This window comes from Equus asinus, chromosome 8 (genome assembly GCF_041296235.1).
Source record: "Equus asinus isolate D_3611 breed Donkey chromosome 8, EquAss-T2T_v2, whole genome shotgun sequence".
Classification (NCBI taxonomy): Eukaryota; Metazoa; Chordata; class Mammalia; order Perissodactyla; family Equidae; genus Equus; species Equus asinus.
In genome coordinates this window covers 92,668,880-92,690,821 of record NC_091797.1, presented here as the reverse complement: position 1 = coordinate 92,690,821, position 21,942 = coordinate 92,668,880, and the positions used below count along the sequence as shown (strand labels likewise).

The 21,942-nt window shown below is 53.9% G+C and overlaps 1 protein-coding gene across 8 annotated transcripts; it reads right to left on the bottom strand.

Annotated features, from left to right (window-relative positions):
• Nucleotides 1–821: 821 nt before the first annotated feature.
• SEC14L2 (SEC14 like lipid binding 2) lies at nt 822–20,915 on the bottom strand. Of its 8 annotated transcripts, none has more exons than XM_044775571.2 (13): nt 20,742–20,878; nt 20,134–20,225; nt 18,502–18,577; nt 14,364–14,407; nt 13,899–13,958; nt 13,447–13,635; nt 12,279–12,374; nt 12,051–12,111; nt 11,306–11,389; nt 8,133–8,239; nt 7,911–8,050; nt 7,594–7,763; nt 822–2,449 (listed from the first exon to the last, which is right to left on the bottom strand). In XM_044775571.2, the coding sequence occupies exons 2-13, from the start codon at nt 20,215–20,217 to the stop codon at nt 2,319–2,321; spliced, it is 1,242 nt and encodes a 413-aa protein (XP_044631506.1). In that variant the 5' UTR covers nt 20,218–20,225; nt 20,742–20,878; the 3' UTR covers nt 822–2,318. The 8 variants fall into 8 exon arrangements, with proteins under 8 accessions (XP_044631506.1, XP_014690324.1, XP_070372483.1 ...); XM_044775569.2 differs by lacking the exon at nt 822–2,449 and adding an exon at nt 7,042–7,330; XM_014834838.3 differs by lacking the exon at nt 20,134–20,225 and having other exon boundaries at nt 20,742–20,915.
• Nucleotides 20,916–21,942: the final 1,027 nt, after the last annotated feature.

Here is a 21,942-nt window from a genome sequence, read left to right as displayed (position 1 = left end):
GCTGGACCTCAGTTTACCCATGTGAGCAACGAGTGCACTTCCCGACAGCTCTGTGAATCCTTTTCCGGTATCACCGAGCAAAGGCGCAGCCATTAAAGGCTGGCAGTCCTGGGTTTAAACCCCAGTTGTGCTGCGAGTTAGCTGTTAACCACGTCTGTAAAAAATAAGCATAATCAATACTCACTGAGCGCTCACTAGTACCAGGCTCTGCTCTAAGCGCTTTGCACGTATTGTTTCCTTGAATCTTTGCAACAACCCAAGGCGGTAAGCGCACGGTTGTAGCGTGGGTACCCGGTAGGCACTCATTAAAGAATTAGCTTTTATCATCATCAAATAGAGATGGGGAAAATGAAGACCAGTGACTCCCTATTAAGGGCCTGGGCGTTTCTGTCATTGTAGTGTCCTGTAGGCCAGCCCAGTGAGGGGCGACTTCCCAGGAATCTGGGCTCTGGTCCAAAGCGCGCCGTAGCCCCCGAAACACCGGCAGTGCTGACGCGGAATTGGGAGACGGTCCCTAACACCACGTGATCGTCTCTGCTCGGCCTCCCTCCCAATCAGGGCCCCCCAGCCAGCGCTGCGTGCGCCCGCCGGACCCGCACTCGTTGGCACGCAGGAAGCTTCCGGGACGCCCGAGGGGGCGGGGCCTCCGCCCTGGCAGCGAAGGCGGCAGGCGCACCCTTAGTAAAGATGGCGGTCAGGAGGCCTTCTGCGCATGCGCCCCGGCTTTCGCGGGTGGACGCTCCTATACGCCTGAGGTCGAAGTGTAGGGGTCTGAACGAGGGGCAGCGAGGAGCGAGGTGGTGGGCATTGACTTCCACTTTCTGTGCACTGAACGTTGCTTTATTCATTGGTTAACTTTCCTAACAAAGCCTTGTAAACCGAGGTCGGGATGTCCTCCTGAGGGGTCTGGCTGGGGCCCCTGCAGCCGCGGGCCCCCTCCCATCCGCGCCTGCCCTGGCCCTGCTCGTGCTCCCTCCGCTTCGCCAGACCAGCTCCCAGGCCGACCCAGGGCCTGGGGTTCGGAGAGACAGGAGGTCCTGCGAGGGCCCAGGCGCAGCCGCTTTCCCGCGTTCTGTGCAGCCCGGGACCTGGTGCACGTGTGCAGGACGCAGGATTGCAAGCGCTGTGGTGGCAGCAGAGTTGGTGCCCTCCAGCCGCTAGTCGCTGAGCGCCCCCACGGCCATCCCTACTTGTCACGTGGGCGGAGGGGCTCGGCGCCTGCGGCTATTTGTGGCTGCTCCCAGCCCCTGGCTCTGCCAGATGTGGCCTGGCCTTTGGCCCCCTGCCCGGGCAGCCTCCCCGCCAGGCACCAGGAACCCACTGCACCACCATCCGCTTCCCACAGAGAGGGAACCGCCAACGCCTTGCTCAAGTCAGTCAGGAGACGGGTTGGCAGGCATGGCGCGAGACTCAGACTGGGAAATACCCTCACTGAGACCTACTGCCTTGATCCCACTTCTCGTTTTTGTGTGGGGTGGTCAAATGGAGTTACTTGATGAGAAGCTGGTGGCACTGAAAAGGAGAGTGGGAGCCCCAGGTCTCACACCCACCCCAGCCCCCTGGCCCTCCTCGGAGCTGGGGTCGCTGGAGGGAATTTCCCTGTGCTTTGCATTAGAGGACAGTGGCTGAGTACCAAAGCTCACAGCCCCAGGAAGCTCTGAGTCACTGACAGTCGTTAGTAATTAAAGAGGCAGCCAACGGGAGGGACCCAGGAGTTGCTGCAGTTCTCAAGCTGAGGGAGAGGCTTGCCGTCTGCTAGAGTAGGAAATCTATGCTGACTCCGGGCCACCTCCTGAAACCTGGGAAAAGCCAAAAGATCCCAGCCTCGGTGACAGAAAGTCTAGAAGAAGCTCTGACTCCCCCGGTAACTCTAGCAACCTTGCTACCTTGCTATTCTTCATTATGATCTAGACTTACACGTTCATTTGGGAGCAAGTTCCTCACCTGCTGCTGGCTTCCCTGAAGTGTTAGGTTTCGACCTCTGCCCCTTTTCCTAATGTCTTCCCTGCTGCCACCCCACGGTACTCCCCTTCCTGTCTCAGCTGTCACTGGTAGGTGAAGTTGGCACAGCTTACAGGACAGATAGATGCTATCACGGTGCCCAGCCCCTGGGGACTCCTTAGTAATAGGAGAGGCAAGGAGACCCACTCCTGTACTCTCCCTCTTCCTATTCTGAAATGAAAGCTCCCAGATCCAGCCCAAGGTCTGTCTTCCAGCCGAGTTTCTCTGGGCATCAGCGTGCTGGAAAAATGACGGCTACAAGGGACAGAAACTGACAGGGAGACATGAGGGAGCCAGGCCTGCTGTGGGAGGAGGCGTTACTTTGGGGTGACTTCCCCCAGCTGTTTCATCTTCTCTTCTGAGGCTTTGTCTGGAAGCAGGACCTCCACAGTGAAACTGACCTTCTTGGCATGAATGAAGCTGTAGGTGTTGTCAAACCGCAGGACATCTGAGGGGAGGCAGAAAACCAGACATTCAGGCAATTCTGACAGCGGGCTTGGGGACAGCGATTTTGGTTGGCTGAGCAAGGCACTGTGGTAGGTAATGACGACAAAGGTGGCATAAGCGATGGTCCTTCACCTTCTGAAACAGTCTAGATGGGTGGACAAGATGTTCACGGAGGGAAAAACAATATGACAGAACATGCCACGTGCCAGATGAGTGAGAGAGACAACCATGTCCGTAACGGCTTGGAAGGAGAGGGCCCTACAGACTGAAACCATGTGGAAAAGCTCTTTAGAGGAGTTAGAGCTTGAAGTGGGAATGGGGCCTTAAAAGGCAGGAATAGGATTAGCAGCAGCACAGTTATTATAATAATAGTAATGGTAACAACGGTTATTTATGTGTCTCAGCACTGGGCTCGTAATCTATGTATGATATTTCACTATTCTGCAGAGTAACTCTGAGTTCAGCATTAGTCCTGTTTTATAGGAAAAGGAGGTCACTGTGTCACACAATGAGGAAGTGATGGAGCTGGAATTTCCCCCCCGGTCCACGTTGCTCCTGACTTGCACCCTGGAAAGCCCTGCCTCTGTTCAGTTTCTGACAAAAGTTAAAATGAGCAAACTTTCTGAGCCAGGAATTTATCCCACAGAAAGATAAATGGATAAAATGGACAGAGATGTTCACTGCACCCCTGTTGGAAATAATAAAAGATTGGGAAAACTCAAATGGTCAAAAGTGAATTGTGTAAAAGGTTTATATTGCGATCCATATGATGAAATACTATTCTGATATCAATGTAAGATTCTGATATCACGTAATATAATGTAATGTAAAATTCTGATATCACGTAAGACGTGGCTGGGGAAACTGTCCACAATGTCTCCTTAGGCTGAAAAAGCAAGTTGCAGAACAACTTATAAATAGTTTCTCACATTTTTGTCAATATATATGTAAAAAAAATTTTTGGCTTTGCTACTTGATCTACTTATATTCCCAAGTTCTCTTTGATGGTATTACTCAGGCTCTTGTTCCAAAGGGAAAGTTTTCCTAAATCCTGTGACGAGTTTTACAATTTCAAAATGCCTTCAAACATACACTGAATGACAGATGTAATTCCTGTGCATGTATGCATGTGTGTACATGTCCTGTATGTTCTGGAAACATGTCATGCTGCTAAAAGGATGGAAAATATTTGATAGGATAATAGGCAAGACCTGTTAGCGGTGGTTTCCTCTGGGGAGAGAACATGGACATGCAGTTGGCAGAGAAGCTTCCAGGCCTTGGCCAAGGAACAGACGGCTTTTAACCTAACTCTTCTTTGTCTGAGAAGGTGTCCCATTTCAGTCAAACACCCCTTCAAGAGAACGGAGTGTGAAAACAAAAACACCAGCTCTGCCCCTCCCCTATCCTGGTCTTCTCCCACTCTACTCAGCAAAAACAAAAAAATTGTGTATTTAATCCTGAGACTTAACCATTGTCTTTTCCTGCCCCTAGATAACATGCATAGTTTAGAGCGAGGGCAGACACACCACCCACTCTTCCTTCAAGATGCGAAGTGAGCGTTAGTCATCGATTTTCTCTGTGCCAGAGCTCTTTAAGGACCAATGGGCCCTCTGGAAAGAAGGACGCTTCCTCTCCGCCCTGGATGACAGAGCCTTAGCAACCAGAGTCTGTCATGCTGGAGGAGAAGTCTTTGCAGAACTGGTCCAAGCACTAGGATGGTGACAGCTCTGCCCAGCGTGATATTCTGAGGCCCAGGCCTGAGGGAAGTGGCGTTCATGAACCACATGCTTCATGTTGACACTAAGCATGTACTCACAGACTCAGGGAGCCCCCAGAGATCCTCCAGGCCAGGGCTCCTTAACTTTTGTTGAGGAACTGACCCCTTGAGAGTCTGATGAAAGCACACAATTTCAGATCCCCTTGAGCCCATCGTGGGCCCTCTGGGGCAGGGGTTCCCAGTGGGCAAGGTACCACTCTGGAGAGGGCGGTGCGTGGGTATAATGGTGCCCTCTCGTTTACGTATTGAAAAGTATATATATTCTAAATTAGCTTCCTTTTATTTCTCCAGAGAGGAGATCATACTGATTTTTTTAATTACGTGTGTAGGTGAGTTACATTATCTGTGAATTTCATTTCAGAACAGTGAAGCGGACATCTCGACACTGTCAGAAAAGGGAGGGATTTGGTCTTTAAGATTTACAATCACTGCTTGGGGGAGTCCATGAACCCCAGAATAAGATCTCCTGCTCTAGCCCACTCCCCTCATTTTAAGAGGAAGGAAAACAAAACCTAATTATAGTCACACACAGCATAAGGACGTTTCAGTCAACAATGGACCGTGCCGATGACAGCGGTGCCGTAAGATTAGTACCACAGAGCCTAGGTGTGTAAGTGCAGTCTGTGAGGTTCACATAGCGACGAAATTGCCTAATGACACATTTCCCCAATGGTGAGCGACGAATGACTATATTCAGAGATACTTGCTCAAAATACTAGCTGGACTCAGCAACCAGGCCTCTAGACCGACTGGGCTCTCTTCACCCCAGCTCTGCCCGGCAGAGCTGTTTAAGCTTCATACACTGTTCCGAGTCTTCCAGACCACGTTGTGCATTCCTGGCAGAGAAAGTCTAGATCTTTCCTTCTGAAATTTTTTCTTTCCTAGTAGAGTATTCTACGCTCAGTCGGCCCTTAGGAAATAGTGGAGAGTAAAAGTGGAATCAAATCAGACTTTGGGTCTCCACCAAAGGTACTGAGCACGTTTGGGTGAGGCCCAGAGCAGCCTGGGGAGGGTCAATGTGTTCCTGCCATTGGAGGCTGGCATGGAGTTCAAATTTCTCCACTCGGTGGTTATGTTCCACTTTGCAGGGGGTCACCTGGTTCTCCAAGGGCATTGCCCTCCCACAAGTGAGCTAGTATCCTCACACTGGGTTCTCTCCGGGCTCAGGCCTAAGCTGAGCCATGGCCCCAGACAACAGCTGATCCCACCCCACTGTCGTTACACTTGGGAAGGGGGCATGGCTGCCTCTGCTCCTCCTGGGAATGAACAACAAGCAGCTCTTAGTCAAGGCCCCGCAGGCAGACAACCGTTCCGTCTGGGAACGTATCCAGGAGGAGCTGAAATAAATTTGGGATTTGCCAACCTAAGCCTGATTATGTTCAGAGGTTCCTGGTCCTTTCTCAGGCTGTGTCCTTCAGGGACTATCGAGGGCAATGGGCAGTGCTGGAAAACGGGTTGGGTTCTGCTACTGGCTGTGTGATCTTGAATAATTTACCTCGCTGGTCTGGGACTCCACTCTCTCTTGTGTCACATCAGGGGTAGACCTGACCATCTCTAGAATAGTCTACGGCCAAGAGATCCTGGACCAAGACCCTAGGATTCTCTGCTGTCTTCTGTCTTTTGGTGTCTATGCCAGCTACTTTGTGGAAGAGCTAACATCCCTTCTCCTCAGCTTCCCTGTCTCTTAAAAAAAGAAATTCAAGCTCAAATGTACAAAAAGTGCGTTACGCTCTGTGGATAACAGTATCTGGGCTGGTGCTAAGGCCGCCTTCTTGCTGAAGCACACCATACACGCCTTCTCCCCCAGGACCCGGCTGCTTACTAACAAGAATACTCCTCCTCCCCGGGGAGCCATACACAGAGCATCTGTGAGGAGGGGGCGGTAGAGATTCACGGTTGCCTGGGAAGTGGGGGAGGACACAGAACTTGAGGCTGGGGTGATGGTGTGGACAAGTATGGAGGCCGAGACATCTGTGGGGCTAGTTCAGATCTCCCGGCGCTGCTGCCGTAGAAAAGGGGCACAGGGCTTCTCCCGTCTCCAGCGCCTTCTCCGGGATGGCCCTTCTCCCCCAGGTCTCACCTTGGTAATAATAATGGTGGCTACAGGATGTTGAGTGCTTGCTGTCCACCAGGCATTATGCGGCGCAGACCTTATCACATTTAATCATCATGTGACCCTATGAGGTAGAGATTTGATCCCCATGGTAGCAGTCAGCAAACTGAACCCCAGAGAGGCAAGGTCACGTGCCCAAGGACCAGTCAGCAGTCAAGTCCAACTCGGCTTGGCAGGAAAGCCCTGGCTCTCATTGATTGTCCATGCCTGGCCCACTGGCTCTGACAGAAAGGAAACTGGAGAGTTGATGGGGTTTTTTTGTGTGTGTCGGTGGTTTTTCAGCTCATAAATGTGGTACATGGTCATTGTAAAATAAATTGTGTTTGCAGAAGTGGTGTAAAAAATGAAAACCCTCTATAAGCTTCCTACCACCCCAGAGATAACCACCACCGGAGTCAGCATAGATTCCCCAGAATTCTTTTCTATGTACACTTTTTTTTTAACCAAAATGAGTGTATACTATATGTGCTATATTTCATGCTTTACTTTTTTAACATGTACCAGACATCTCACACATCAACTTATTCTCCTTAACGGGTATACTGTATTCCCTTGTATGGAGGGACCCTCATTTATTTAACAAGACCTTATTAAAACCATTTAGTTTACTGCCAGCTTCCCAGGCTGCTAGGAACATCCTTGTACCTATCTCTTTGTGTCTTTGTGTACATATTGCTGTAGGATAAATGTCCAGAAGTAGAATTGCTGAGCCAAAGGGAATTTTAATCAATACTGCAAAGCTGAGTGAGGTGTATACCTTTCAAATGCCTAGTGGCCATTTTTATTCCTCTCAGGTGAACTTCCTGTTCACATCCTGTGCCCAGTTTTTGATCAACTTGGAGATGAGTGACTCTCAGAGGGGTCAGGGCTGGGCTTTCCAGCAGTCTGCTCACCCTGGGATCCTACACCCACCAGCCGGTTCTGCCGCTCTGCCATCTGGGGAAGGTGCATCCCCAAGAACTGTCTGGTCACAGCGATGGACCCAGTCAGACCTGGACCAGAGAGCAGATGCTCTGAATCCCTGTGATCACCTCGCAGCTGATTCACCTCTACCTGGGAGTATCAGGTCAGGGTCCCACCCGGTGTTAAGTAGCTGGGTCACCCCGAGCAAGTCATTCACCTCTACAAGCAGAAGCTTGAACTGAGGGAGCCCCACGTCTAGTTCTAACAGTCTGACAGCCTAAATCCATGAGAAAGAGGACCTCACAGGCAGACAGCTAGAGCAGGGGCTTCAAGCCAAGACATGGATACTTACAGATGCCAGGATCGCTGCAGGTGAGGGTCCCATCCTCAGGGACCAGGTGGGCGTTGTACCTCTGGCTGGGCAGCACCTCCGTCATCTCCCCCGCCCGCTGCCGCTCCCCCACCTTGGTCTTCAGGAAAATCCCAAAACCGATGTCTGAGCCATCTGACATGAACTGCCACCTGCAGGGGACATCCACCCATTTAGACATGATTCCATCTGTGTGCGCCCCCTCTGGGGTTCTCCACCAAGGCTTCTCCCACCCCAGCGCACCGACCAGCACCTACAGCTGAAAGGCTCAGGTCTCCCGGAAGGGCCCAGAACCCTACCTGAGGACGCAGCCGGGGAAGAGGATCTCATACTCCACTTGGTGGGAAGAGCCCCGGGAAATCTGTACGCTGTGTTCATACTGCTGTTTCACCTGGTCTCGCACGTAATACTTCTTGGGGATGTCACCCCCATAGTTGATCTACAAGCAGAGCAAGGAGTGAGCTGGAATGTGCACTTGAGCCAGGCTTCCCTGGTCACCTCCGGCCCCTGGCAGCCCATACCTTGGATTTGCACTTGGGGTTTCCATCAGGGTCGGTCATGGTGCCCCCATATTCCACAGGCAGCTGGTCAGGGCTGACGTATTTCAGTAAAACCTCCTTCCAGTTTGCTGGCAGGAGAGGGAAGGAAGGAGCAAGAAGGGTCAGCACTAGGCAAGACTGCATCACAGCCCTGGTCATGCGCACAAGAGGCAGAAAAAAACCCGTCCACCCCCGCACGCAAAACACGGGCTTTAGGAGCATGTGATGGGCACACAGCTCTGCAGGGGGTTCAAGAGGAGCCGTCACCCAGGGCCCTGCCCTGCCCTGCCCCAGGAATCAGGAGACTGGGGCCCTGTCCCCATTGCCTCTGGCCCGCTGAGCGGCCTTAGGCAAATCTCTTCATGCTGAGCCTAGTTGCTCCTAGTTGCAAGGTTACAGTGAGACAGAAGTGAACTAAGGACTTGAGAGGGTGTTGCAAACTGTAAAGTTCCCTACACATATGCAAATGTACTGTCACTCCCAGGAAGGTGATACAAACATTTGCAGTGTGAGCAGGAGGGAACAAAGAAAGGAGAGAAGGGCATTCCACACAGAGGGAACAGCATGTGCAGCAGCCCAGAGGGCCTGAATCAACAGGACTTGCCCTGGTCAGACTGACTCTGTGAGAACACGACCACGTGTCTCATGCCCTACTGTCACCTACACACCATCGAGCTCAATCATGACTAATTAAGTGAATGTGTCACTGTAGAGTCATCCCTTAAATGGGTTCCCTTGGCTTTGCCCCAGCCACCATTTCACTTCTGCTCCTGTTGTTTTAGGCTGTTTAGCTGCCAGTGATTTGGTTCATTTTTTTTTATAACCAAGCCCTTTTCTGACAAGGAGAGTTTGAAGCTAGCGCAACCAATGCTGAGAAGCGCTTCTCCACCACTCCAAATTCCTAAACAGGTTATCAGCCGAATACGAGGTTTTAATACTGGAAACCAGATATAGGCAGCAGCTTCATGTCATGGGGTGGAACCCAGTGTCCTCTGCTGCTGGTGCCGGCTGGAAACCCAGAGACGGTCCAGGGTCTCCCAGCCCTCAGATTTCTAGGGACCTGAGACCATGCAACTCCTGGAACACGGTGTCTGTGGTCGCCGGGTGATTTGATCTGGGCTGCTAAGCCCCACTGACCAGCCCAGAGTGAATCGCTTCCCTCCTCTTTGGAAGACCCTGTACCTTCTCAGCCCGAGGCGGGTTTGGTTGAAAGGGTTTCAGGTGTGGGTGGGAAAACAGACTGAACGTCCTCCACAGCTCTGCTGCCAGGAAACCTGTCTCATGCTCATGGTGGGTGGCAGCAGCAGAAAAGCCAAAAATCATCAGAGCCTTTTGCTCGGATTTTGTCTTTCTTCCCCCAGCTCAGCTGGAGAGGTGGAACAAGGCCAGGAGGAGTCTTCCCATCTTACAGAGAGAGTAACTGAGGCAACGAGAAGCTGCCGGAGCTGGGACCAGAACCCAGACGGCCTCAGTCCACTCCCAGGGCTCACTGGCACACATCTGGAAAATCTCCACTTTCAATGTGTTGCCTAAAGGTGAACATTCAGAAACCTTCAGAATCCCTATTACCTACCCGCAAGTTCAACTCCATAGGTGGCATCAAGCCTTCCATGAGCCAGGCCTAATCTACCTTTCTAGCCTTTTCTCCCACCACTCCACTTAATGTTCCAGCAAAACTCGACTCGTGTCTGTCCCTGGCTGGCTTGATTCCTGTGCGTCTTCCTTGCCGGCCTTCCCTTCGCCCCGATGTCCTCTCTGCGTATCCAATCCCCTATTGACCTGCTGGGCTCCTCTTTCCCTGCCTACCCTTGAGCTTGGATATTCCCAAGGGTTCAGCCTCTGTTCAGTCTTATCTGTTCTCAAGGTTTTCGCTGCTGCCTATATTTGATAACTCCCAAATCTCCAGACTGGAGTTTTCTCCCAAGCTTCAGGCTCAAGTGTCCCCAACATCTGTCTATCTCATCGACTCAAACTCAACTTGAAGCTTATTCTCCGAGTAACTAATTGCATCAGAGTGACTGCAATACTCAGTCACTCACGCCAGACACCAGGGAGTCATTCTAGCCTTCTCTTCCTCTCCTCCTACATCCAGTCCATTGAGTTCTGCTGTTTCACTTCCTCAGTAAGTCTCAAATCCATGCCCTCCTCTCTCTCTCTCTTTTGCCAGTGTCCCGGCTCAGGCTTGAAACACCTCTTGCACAGACTGTGGCCGTGGCGTGCAGACTGGTGTCTGTCCTGCACAATCTTGCCAGTACAATGGGTCTCAATTGAAAATCTGATCCTGGCAGTCCCCTGCTCAGAACTCTTCTCTGGTTCCCAGTGGCCTGTGGAGTCATGTCCCAGCTTCTCAGCATGGTGCCCTGGATTCTCCGGCTCCGGGCTCCCTCTCCAGCCACATCTCTTCCCACGCCCTGCCTGCCTCTACAACAACCACAACCTTGGCGCCTAAGGTCTTCGCTCAGTGCTGCTCTTCCTGCCTTGCGTCATCTGGCTGCCTCTTACTGGCTCCACAACACCCAACCCAGGTAGGCACCAGCTCCTCCCTCGGTCACGTGGGGTGGGTGCCCCTGCTGGGCCTCCCCACACACCTTCCCATCCCCCTCTTGTATATTTAACATATCATGCTGATAGACGTCTGCTTGTGTCTCCCTTCCCCAAGAGGCTAAGAGCTCTTCAAGGGACTCTGTCTTATTCATCTTTGTAGCCTCGGCATCTAGTCCAGTACTCAGCACACAGTAGGTGCTCATTAAAGGAAGCCATTCCTAGTTGCCCCCAACTGAAAGCAACCTCTGCTCCTGTGACCTCCCTGGCACCTTCTCTACACCATTCCTGGTACCTTTTCTAATTTCTATCCTAGCTTCCTCTCTAAAGGGCTTCTCCTTCCTGTTACACTGTAAGCTCCCCGAGGGCAAGGATGGGCATCACTCATCTTTGGATGCTGAGCCCAGTACTTTCTTCTAGAATGTCTGAGAGAAAGTATTCTTATGGAAACAGACAGGAAGACTCTAGCCTGGCCCCGGTTGCTCCTGGGTCCCACTGCTACCAAACCAGCAGAGGGAGCCTTCACCCTGGTGGCTACAGCCACACCTCTAAAGCCATCCTCGGTTTGGGCCACAGACCATCTTGTGGAGTGACGAAGAGTCGGGCCTACTCACCCCCCAGGACCATGATCTTCTTACGAGTGTCCTCACTCAGGAAGGGTTTGATGAGGTTATAGGCCACAGGAAACAGCTTGGGGGCTGGAACAGAGACAAGGAGACGTGAGGCCAGGAATGGTGCCCATTCTGTCCCTAACAGTGTCTTTCACAGCCCCCCGTGTCAGGCCACACATTCCCTAGTTCCCAGGGTGTGAGGCTCGGCATGGGCACCTCCTTGAGTCCCAGCTTCCCCGTCTGTCCAGGGGGTAGAGTCAAGCAGGTATAGTCTTCCTATCTTCCCAAGCGGGGGGCTCAAAGGAGGTAACAAATCCTAAAAGGTCTGTGAATTGTAAAGTGGTCTGCATGTGTCAAGGCCGGTCTTTTTTTTTTTTTTTTTTTGGTAGGAAGATTAGCCCTGAGCTAACTGCTGCCAATCCTTCTCTTTTTTGCTGAAGAAGACTGGCCCTGAGCTATCATCCATGCCCATCTTCCTCTACTTTATATGTGAGACGCCTACCACAGCATGGCGTGCCAAGCGGTGCCATGTCCGCACCCAGGATCCGAACTGGCGAACCCCGGGCCGCTGAGAAGAGGAACGTGTGAACTTAACCACTACGCCACCGGGCCGGCCGCTAGGCCGGTCTTCTGAATGAGGCCTTCCACCCCTCCTGTGGCTCACTCTGTTTCACTCTCCTGAATCTGTCCCAGTAATATTTTGGGCCCCTTTCCCATCTGGCTTCATCACAGGTACTTCCCAACATACCTTTGACAACAAAAAGACGCTTCAGTGTTTCCGGATAGTTTTCCTCAAACATGCAGAGAAACTGTGGAAACAAAATCAGAGTCCAGCTGCCTCACAGCTCTGTGCCAGCGAGAGAGGCCCTGCCTCCTCCAGGCTAGACTCTGCCCCTATCGCCTCAGCCATCCCACTGGGCCTCCTAGCAGAGGGGCCCGCTCCCCCTCTCTCTCACCTCCAAGCCCTGCCCCTCACCTCTCCATAGGCCTCCACGGCAGGCTTCCAGAGATGCTTGAGGCCAAGGCCCTCACAGTCATAAATCAGGGTGATGGTCTCCACCTTCTTCCCCACCTGCAGGGGACAGAGGAGCAGAGAGTCACATCAGGCTGTGCCACTGCAGGAGCCCATCCTGATCCAGGGCAAATGCTGATTGTGTCATGTGCCCGTATTGCAACCAGATCTGGACAGGGCTGAACCTAGGGTTTTCCAAATCAAGATAATCACCCCAGGCCCAAATTATGGCCCAGGCAAGTCACTCTTCCTGCCTGGGTCTCAGTGTCTTCATCAGTAAATGACTGGGTGGACGTAGATTACATGTGAGGTCCCTTCTGTTCTGCAGTTTGATGTGGTGGCCTCCTTTTTCCTCTGTGTGCAGCACCCAGGTAGTGCTCAGCTGTGGGGTCCCGTGCGGCCACTTTTCCCTAGGCACAGATGCTCCCTGTCCAACCTAAGCCCTTAAGGTCACATCCCATCTAATCTTTGCATCCCCAGCCCTGCAGGGTCTCTCACACATGCGGCTCTCAGTGAGTGTCTGTGGATGACAGTGTTGAAATGTTCCCAAACATATGACGCTGTTTCCCCGGATCTTTTCAACTGCTGAAGAGGAAACAAGGAAGAAGATCATGGTGGCAGCTCCAGCTTGCTCTTCCGTCTTTTTCTCAGTAAGGAAATCAGCTGTCCTTATCTTTGTTTTCAATACAGAGTTTAAGCAGCACACAATCGGAGCTCATCTACACCAGCAGTACCCAAATACTTGTCCAAAGATAGGGTAGTCCATGACAAAGATTTCACTGGTGCCCAGATAAATGAGAAAAGTAACGATAATGTCGTAAATTCTTTGTGAAGCTAAATTTATTCAATGCAAAAGATTGCCCTTTATTTTGAGATTATGCCATTCCTATAGTTTTGGGGGTTAATTACGGCAAGAGTAGCTGATACAATTTTTTTTAAGTCCCTACTTAGAAAAATAAAAATTTGGTAACATATGTCAGTCTCTCAAACTTTGAAATTTCACTGGTTTATGAAATCCAAATGTCTTAGGCCTCAGCCCTGAGGCTGTACTTAAACCCCTGTGTGACATTCCTGCTCCTGCTCGAACGCCTCTCCCATGATGAACTCATTTCAACCCTGCTGGTCCACTCGCCTTTTCCGTCTGGCGGGCACACTCGCGCAGAAGCAGCTCACAGTCCCGCATCTTGGTCCTGAGCAAGTCCTGTTTGCTGGCTGAGAGGAGCAGACCCTTGGTATCCAGCGGTCCAATGATATCGTACCAGACAGGGCAGCCATCCAGGTCGTAGCCACACATGCCCCCTGACAGATACTGCTGGATCACCTGGGCAAAGACAGAGAGCAGGCACCTGGTCAGCAGGCCCAGGGCGGCCATATCTTCCCTGTATCCCAGGGCCTTCCTCTGGGTTCGTCAACTCGCTCTCCACAGCCCTCCCCTGGGTGCCAGTGGATACCCATTCTGGGAACCACCAGAGCTCCCTAGGCCTTGTCAGACCTTTCCTCTGAGGGCCCCAGTCTGACAGACCCAAGACGCAGATTGTGGGTCTAACAGACCTCATAGGGTGGGGCAGGATCATTTGTCCTCACCTCTGGAGGCTGCCAGCTCACGATGTTGTCAATGTCCTTTTGCTTTCGGAACTCCACATGCTGCAAACACACAATCAGGGCTTTAAAAACCGGGGGCGAGGGGACCCCTTAAGAGGCATCTAGCAATAGGTGACAGCAAGAACAGACCCCCAGACCACAGGTAAGTCACATGAAGGCAACTGGCAGGAATGGAAAAGAAAGCACTGCCTGTTTTAGAGGTCTCGGCTGAACAGATTATAATTCTTAGCTGGCCCAGAACTGTGAAAGCTCTGTGTTTCCAGGGAAGGGAATGCCCTTTGTCCCAGAGGGATAAGGCAATAGTGGTCGGCTAATACTCAGATATGTTACACAAGCCACAGGCTGTGATCAAGTGGGTGGGGTTGGGCAAAAGAAACCCAAGCACCATCTGATTCTGATGGGCAGGAACGGAGGCAACAGTGGGATTTGGAGCCAAACGGATCTCACCTTCCGGAGCATGGCCTCAGACTTCTGCAGGTCGAAGCTTCTCGCTATAATAGGGAAACGTGGTCAGGGTTAGGGCAGCACACCGGGTGCCCAAGGACAGAGAGAGATCCCTACTAGCATACTGGGGCTGGCTCCACTCCATCATCGCCCCAGCTGACTCTCAGATCACCCCGCATGGAAGCTAAGATGAGGACCTCTGAGGGCTTTTGGAGCACCCACAGCTCAGGTGCGGGCAGCACGGCAACTTCGGGGTCAAAAGAGTTTTACCCTTTGGATGCAGTCAGGTGAAGGGTCGTAGCTCCTCTCAGGGAAAGCAAACTCTGGACCCCCTTACCATTAGCCTTCCCTACACAAAGTTAATCTCCTCCATCTAACGGCCAGTCCTGAGAACTTGACCGACAGTTCAAGGATGAACACTGCCTGTATTCTAGGGCGGAGCTGGCAGAATATCCCAGTAGAATGGAGGGGTAGATGAGCCGCCAGTCAACTCTGCCACGTCCTCAAAGGACCCACACGGACCCCAATGGGACACAGAGGGCCCTCTTCCCCGGGTTCCTAGAAAGCTTCAGAATTAGAGTTTGCCTGGGCCAGCTCTTTATTTTATGCCTGAACCCCAACAACTTGTCCTGCTCAAGCTTGAACACAAAGACCTCACTGCCCCCCAAGGCCACCTGCTCCCAGACAATCCGAGCTGCCGTTCGCACTCAGTCCTCACTGTTATACTCAACAGAGAGCCACTCCAGAGACTCAAGAGAGCAGGGTGGCTTCCTCAGCCATGTGACCCCCTTTCCAATACTGTAAATGCCGTGCTGCCGCCCTGCGTCCCCCTGCTGTCAGGCTGCCCATCCGTGGGTCCTTTAACCAGTCCTTACAGCTTGGTTTCAAGTCCACCCAAATAAGCTCCCTTTGGCTGTTTTCCAGTACCCCTCCTAAAGTGTGTTGTCTAGAGCTGACCTACCCTTCTCCAATAAAGCCGAAGAACTTTCTTGGCAACGGTCACACCCTTAACTCAAGTGAAGCTTACAGTCAACCGAAACCCCCAAATCCTTTCCACCTGTGCTGCTACTAAGCCTCTGTCCCCTGCGTTGTGGCGTGGTTTTCTGGATCCATCGCTATCAGATTTCATCCTGTTATAGTCAGCTCCACTTCATCCTTTTAAAGAGATTTTGAGATCCGGATTGTGACCGGTTTTGCCATCTGACCTATGAACTGTCTCTCCCAGCTGTATGTCCTCTGTGGGTTGGATCGACATCGAGATCTGCTGACAGCCCTGGAACCTGGGCCAGCCAGGCTGCCCTCTGGACTGTCACCGGTCCCATAATCACTGCTCTCTGGGAGTGGCCGAGCACATTCCCTGACTCTGCTGTCGTGAAATCCAGTCCACTCTCCTGCGCCCAAAGGGTGCATCAAGCGATCTGACCAGTGCCACACCTGTCATCCTCAACAGCCGTCACTCCTGGGAAGTTCCTCCCGACTGCCACCCTCCGTGTGCCGTCGTGGTGGCAGGGGGCAACGTGTAGAGGAATACAATCTGGGTTTGCATCTCAGCCCTCCATCTTCTCCCTGTTTGACCTTGGACAAGATCCTGTACATCTCTGACCGAATCATCCAGTGAGCTAGAAACACTTGCAGAATGCAAGGCAACATGCTCTCAGGATGGGGGAGCCCGGCTGGACCGTGAAAGCGGGAATCCTCCAGAGGAGGGACACCCCTGCTGTGAGAGCCCCTAGCTTCCCAGGGAACAGGAGAGGTGGTGAACTGTGAGCCCCCTTGTCTTGGGGAGGCTCTCCAGGGAACCCTATTCTGCCAGGGCCCAACATCCAGGGTCTTCTCTGAGGGCCATCTGCCACTTGCCCCTGGCAGTACCCCGCCTGGTGCCTCCCCTCACCTGCTGAGTCAGGCCTCTCCAGGGCTCCACTGCCCTGCTCAGGGGCAGCTCAAAGCACGGCTATGCCAGAGAAAGCCGGCCTAGGAGCAGCTGTCCTGGGGCCTTATTTGACCACTTCCTAGTCCTGGAAAACAAGGGGACTCAGACCTGCTCTGCCCCCTCATAGGGTTCCCACCACCTCGTTGTTTTTATCATGCCATCTGACCCTCCTTGGCCTCTGGGCTGCCCAGAGCTCAGCCCCAGTCGAGAGGAAGCAGCGGAGATGTGCGTGCCTGCTCTCAGGCCTGGGGGCCAGCAGAAAACTGAGCCCACGTCGGGGGAAGTGGGGAAGCATGGGACCCCGGCTCACACCTAGCTTAGAGACAGACGTTCCGCTGGCGTGTGCCTTGCAAGCGTTTCCTTTAGAATCAAAGGGAGAAAGAGAAAATGTTTCTTAAAAAAAAAAAGAGACAAGAAAAAGCCTAATTGAAATTCACAGTAGAGTCTGACCAGGCCTGAGCTCCTGCCCAGGAAATGTGAGGCACAAATAAAGTGCAGACGAGACACTCCTGTTTGAAGTGGCGGAGCTTGGCTTCAGGGGGCAGCTGTGGCTTACTGGAGAGGATGCTGGCCTGGGAATCTGGGGCCCTAGGTTTCTGCTCTGATTCTGCTTCGCGTTAGCTGTGTGCCTTCGGGTAAGTGCCCTCCCCTCTCTGAGCCTAGGTTTTCTCACCTAGCAAATGAGGATGAGCCCACTCTTTGGTATTCCTACAAAGAGAGGGGTTATCCCAGGACTGGGGAATTGGGGGTGCCTGGGAACCCAGCTGCCAGAACCCCAGGCTGGCCTCCTCCTAGAAAAAAGCTACATTGCTATTCAACAGCTCTCTGAAGCGGCGCTTCACCTCACGGTGGCTCAGCGGTTTGTTTGATCACCTTGCAGCTGGCCCTTTAAGGCAGCACAATCTTCCCACGCTCCCCACCCACCCCCTTCTAGCTACAGCCCTTCAGCTGGGCCAAAATATTCTCCAGCCCTGGACTGACTCCACTGCCGCCCCCGCACTGCCCCTCCACCTTCTCTGAGTGGGCTGGGGGAATGGGTGGGTTTGCAGTTTTTTGGGGGAAAAGAGCAAGTGGCACTTCCAGAGGCACACAGGGCCCCACGTGGCTCTCCTGGCTGCACCTGCCCTGGGGTGCCAGCTCTAGGCAATTTCTGGACAGGAAAACACATCTCTTCACCTGTCCCAAGACCCCTAGGGTATGTATGTGTACGTTTGTGTCTATTAATAATCATTGGGCACGATCTGTACTTTAATATTTTGGGCTATGAGGCTACATCACAATTTAATCTCTGCTAATCTAACAGTGGAATTTTCTCCATTACTTCTATGTCTGGTAATAAAGTTTCTACAAAATAAAAAAAGTGTGTCACAAGAACCAGAGAGGGTGGCACGTGACATGAATCACAGGAGAGGAGAAGAGGGAAAAGAATGGAAAGATTTCAGGAGTTGGGGCACAGGGTTGAGTTTGAGCCTGATGCCGGTAGAAACGTGGCCCTTTCATCACCATGCGCGAGGAGCTCTGTCGCGTTGCGTCACATCATGCAATAGGCAGGGCACCCTGGCTTGGTCCTGCTCTCCCAGAGAGGAGCCTGGGGCACACGTTCACGGGGGCAGAACGGGAACTTGAACTCGGGGCTCTGGAGCCGGGCGGTGGTGGGAGGGGAGTCTTGTCATCCGAGGTCAGGCTGAGCCCCCCATGTTCCCCATGCAATCTGCCCCTCCTTCAAGCCACCTAAAAGGCTGGCAGCGGGCGGCCTGCCACTCCAACAGGCCACAGAGGGGGCCAGCCTCTCCCAGGGGCCAAGACTCTCATTCTAAACTTGGCTCTGCCTCCAACTTCCCACATGGCTGGGGCCCTTCTCCACTTTTCCTCAACCCATTTCCCCAAGTCCATCAGCAGAGTGGATTTATCGAGTGGATGGAAAGGGCACTGGGCTGGGAGTTTGCCTACCTGGGCTCTAGTCCTCTCTCTGCCTGCAGGTTAAGCACCGTGTGCCTTGGGGCAAGTTACTTCACCTCTCTGAGCTTCAGTGTCCATTATCCATCCATCCAATAGGAGGGGTGCGGTTATGTAATTGCCAAGGGCCCTTTTGGCTCTAAAGGCTGAATACTGCAGGTTCTCGGATTACCCGGGGTAGGGTTTCCAGAAGGTGCCATTCTCTTACCTGGAACAAGCCCCTGCCCCAGCCTCCCACAGCCCCGCTTCCCTCACCTCGGAGCCAGCGCAGGAGAAAATAGTCATCTGGATTCGGCAGGGCAGGCAGCACATCCTGGACATTCTCCCGAAACTGTAGGGAGAGGCAGCTGGGTGAGTGGCAGGTCCCACCCTGACCGCCCTCTGCCCAGGACTCTCGGTAGGGGCTTTGCTGGACCCCTCTTCAACACGCGTCTACTCTGCGGACGCTGGCTGAGCACCTGGGCTGCACGGGGCACTCTGTCTGCCGTGAGTGCCAGTGGGAGCTGGGTAGCAGGAAGGAGGTGGGAAGGGAGTAAGTCACTGCCCTGCTTGGCTGCGCGCGCTTACACACTCCAGTGTGGTGGGCAGGCAGACGTGTTCCCAGCTGACTGATAGTAGACACTCTCGGACGTGCCACAGAAAATGCTGTCAGTTCACCAAGCATTCTCCGTGTGCCTGGCACTGAACTTGGCACTTATTCACGCCTCATGCAGTGTCCCCAGAAGTATGACTGTCCCCATTTTACAGATGAAGAAATTAGAGCTCAGAGAGGCTAAGTAACATGCCCAAGGTCAAACAGCTAGTAACTGGCAGAGCTGGGATGCAAACCCGGGTCTGGGGAGGCCAGAGCATGCACTCTCTGGTCTTCTGCCGCCTTCATAACGGAATGGCGAGCATTGTGCTGGGGGAGTAGGGCGAAGGAAGAGTTTGATTCTGACTGGGGCCAGGAAGACACTGGTCTCATATGACTTCATCTAAAAAATGGCATTTGCTGGGCTTGAAGGACTTCAAAGGCAGCAGGAGGAGGGCAATCCAGGTGAAGGGAACAGTTCTAGTGACAGGCCATGAAGGGCGAAAGTACAGAGAATGCCAAACAAGGAAGGTGGACAGTGACCCCGAGGGATGGCCACACCCACCTCCACCTGCTCACTGTCCTGTAGGGGAGCAGGCGCCCTTGCCAGGCCTCCTGCTCCCAGCCACTCACCGTTCCCTAGCCACTGACCTACAGGAGGGCCACAGGCGGGGCCAATGAGGACCTGCCACCTCTGCCCCTTGCCTAGGTCAGCCAGGGACTCAGACCATCCTATCCCCCAGACAGGCCCCAGACTCCCAAGGAAACTGCTCATCCAGGACCCAGGCATGAGGCCACCCCTTACCAAGGACCCTCCCCAGCCCCTGGTTTCCAGTTTAATCACCACCTAATCCCTTCTCTGCCTGACTTTCCCTGCAGGTCAGCAGTAAAATCTGGAACCTCCCTTTCCAGGCTTCCGGGGTTAGGGGAAGCCCAGCCCGGGGAAAAGCCTTCATGGGGTTGGTGCCTTGGCCCCGCTGGCATGGAAGGAGATGGCTGCCCCCCAGCCCCCTTTCCCAGCAATGGAAAACTGCCCAGCTGTGGAGCTTCCCAACCTTGAGACTGGACCCAATTGGCTCTGGCTCCAAAAACAGCCAAGCTCCCCTCTCCCCAAGGGTGACAGAAAAGAGGAGGCTCAGGTGGGGACCCAGGGGGCCTGGGGGTCCAGCCCTCAAACAGTTGTCCCCTTCTCTGCCCAGGTGCCAAGGCAAAGGCAGGCTTATCTCCCTGCCTTCTGAAGAGCATCAGCCCAAGTCCCAGCGAGGGAGGGGCCTGGGTTGCAGGAGCAAGGTGAGCTGGTCTCAGCTCAAACTCACCCCAACCCAGTGAGTCACGGGCAGGATCCAAGACTTTACACACGAGGGTGATGCTTTCAACATCATCGGGTCCAATCTCCTCATTTCATTTCCTCAAGGAGCAAACAGAGAAGGGCAGGTTTTGCCCAAGGTCGCAGAGCGACTTGATGCCAGAGCACGGGCTATCCAAGTCTCCTAAGGCGCTGCCCAGGCCCCTTGCCATCCTGCCACTGCCCCCGCAAGAGGAAAACCTCCCGGAAATGGGAGGAAACCTGGGGCCCTGCCCCCGCCCCTGCCCCCCGGGCCCGGCTGCCAGTCCCCAGAATGAATGTTGCCTTTGTGCCCTCAGCTGCCTCCGAGGGCTTCCAAGCAACCACTTCTTCCCAGGTGGCACCACCAAGGGCTCGCTCGGGGCTGGGGCTGGGGTGGCCAAACTTCCTGGGCCCCCTCGGCCAGTGGAGGGAGGAGGGGCGGGGCGCGGGGCGCCAGGTGCCACCGGATGCTGCTCCCTCCGCCGCCCGCCCGCCGCGGATGGTCGCTAGCCCCCCATCCAGCCCCTTCCAGGCTGGCTGCCGCAGAGGGCGAGGGCCACGGCCCAGGACGGGGGCCGGACCAGGCTGAGGGCTCACCTTGGCCAGCGCCTCCTTCTGCTTAGGGCTCAGATCGCCGACCCTGCCGCTCATCGTGGCTCAGGCTCGGGCGCGGCGGTTGCAGCAGCTGATGGAGCACGGACTCGTTCTCCGCCGCCGCCGGAGTAAAGTCCCAGCCTTTTGCCCGGGCCGCGGGGCTGGCGGCCAAGCCCCGCCTCTTAAAGGATCCCGAGGGGCGGAGTGGGGAGCGATGCGCTGAGCGTAGGAGCCTCTGACGCCTGCCCCCTACGCCCTCCCGACGTCGGAGACCTGGGCAGGAGGCCAGCAAGAGTGCCCACCTGGGCCGAGGCCCGTGGACATTAGAAGAGCAGGACGTCTGGGTTCTAGTCCCATATTTACCCTTAGCTCGCAGTGTGACCTTGGATGAGACACCTGAGCTCTCTGGGCCTCAGTTTCCCCATCTAGGTGCTGTCTAATGAACTCTTCTAAGATCAGGTCCCCATGGTGCAGGACCTCTCTCTCCCCACTCCAAGATGGTAGGGAGCTTGCCTGGTGCTGCTGTTGGGGGCTAGGTCCCCTAAGCCTAGCCATTGCCCTGCCTCGGCGAACAGTGGTATTGGCCATTTCTCTTTGGGGCCCTTGCCCTCCTTTTCCATTGCTGCCAATCCTAACTTGGGGCCTTGCAGTGTTGACAGCCTTTCGCCTCCACCTGTGGAGCAGGCAGGCTGAGGGGGCAAAGAAGCACCAACCCCGTCTCCCCAGCCTCTGCTTCTGAACTTCCCAGCTCTCTGAGAGCTGCTCCTAAGATGCTCACACCCTCCGCTGGCTTGGAAGACAGCTTCCTTTCTGGGACTCAGAAGACCTGGGTTTGAATCCTAAATCCCGCGCTTCTTTCTGGGAGACCAGCAAGGGACTTCACCTCTCTGAATCCAAGCTGCTTCATTCACTCAGTGGAGGTGGATGATCTGGACTTCAAGTCAGCAGGAGAGGATGAAGTGAGCGAATGTGTGTGATTCCCTCCGTGCAGTGCTAACACAGGCTTTGCCTCTGGGACCGTTCCCTAGTCTGCCCTGCACAGTCCCCCTGTGCTGCCTGCCTGGCCAGGCTTCGGTTTCTGAATGGGGACGCAGGGTGGACATGGAGGGAGACACAGTGAAAGCCGCGTGGAGGAAGGCCTAATGAAAGCAGGCCTGCTATCAGCTTATCTGCCCCCTGCCAGGCGCAGGGGCCAGAGCCACTG

What these genes read in the sequence shown, in the direction of transcription:
- SEC14L2 (XM_044775569.2), bottom strand. Translation starts at nt 20,217, where the DNA reads ATGAGGAGATTGGACCCGATGATGTTGAAAGCATCACCCTCGTGTGTA. An exon ending in TGAGCTGGCAGCCTCCAGAG is followed by an intron (nt 13,636 to 13,898) that starts GTGAGGACAAAT and finishes GTCTTTGCCCAG; the next exon opens with GTGATCCAGCAGTATCTGTC. An exon ending in TTCCCCGGCTGCGTCCTCAG is followed by an intron (nt 7,764 to 7,910) that starts GTAGGGTTCTGG and finishes TGTCCCCTGCAG; the next exon opens with GTGGCAGTTCATGTCAGATG.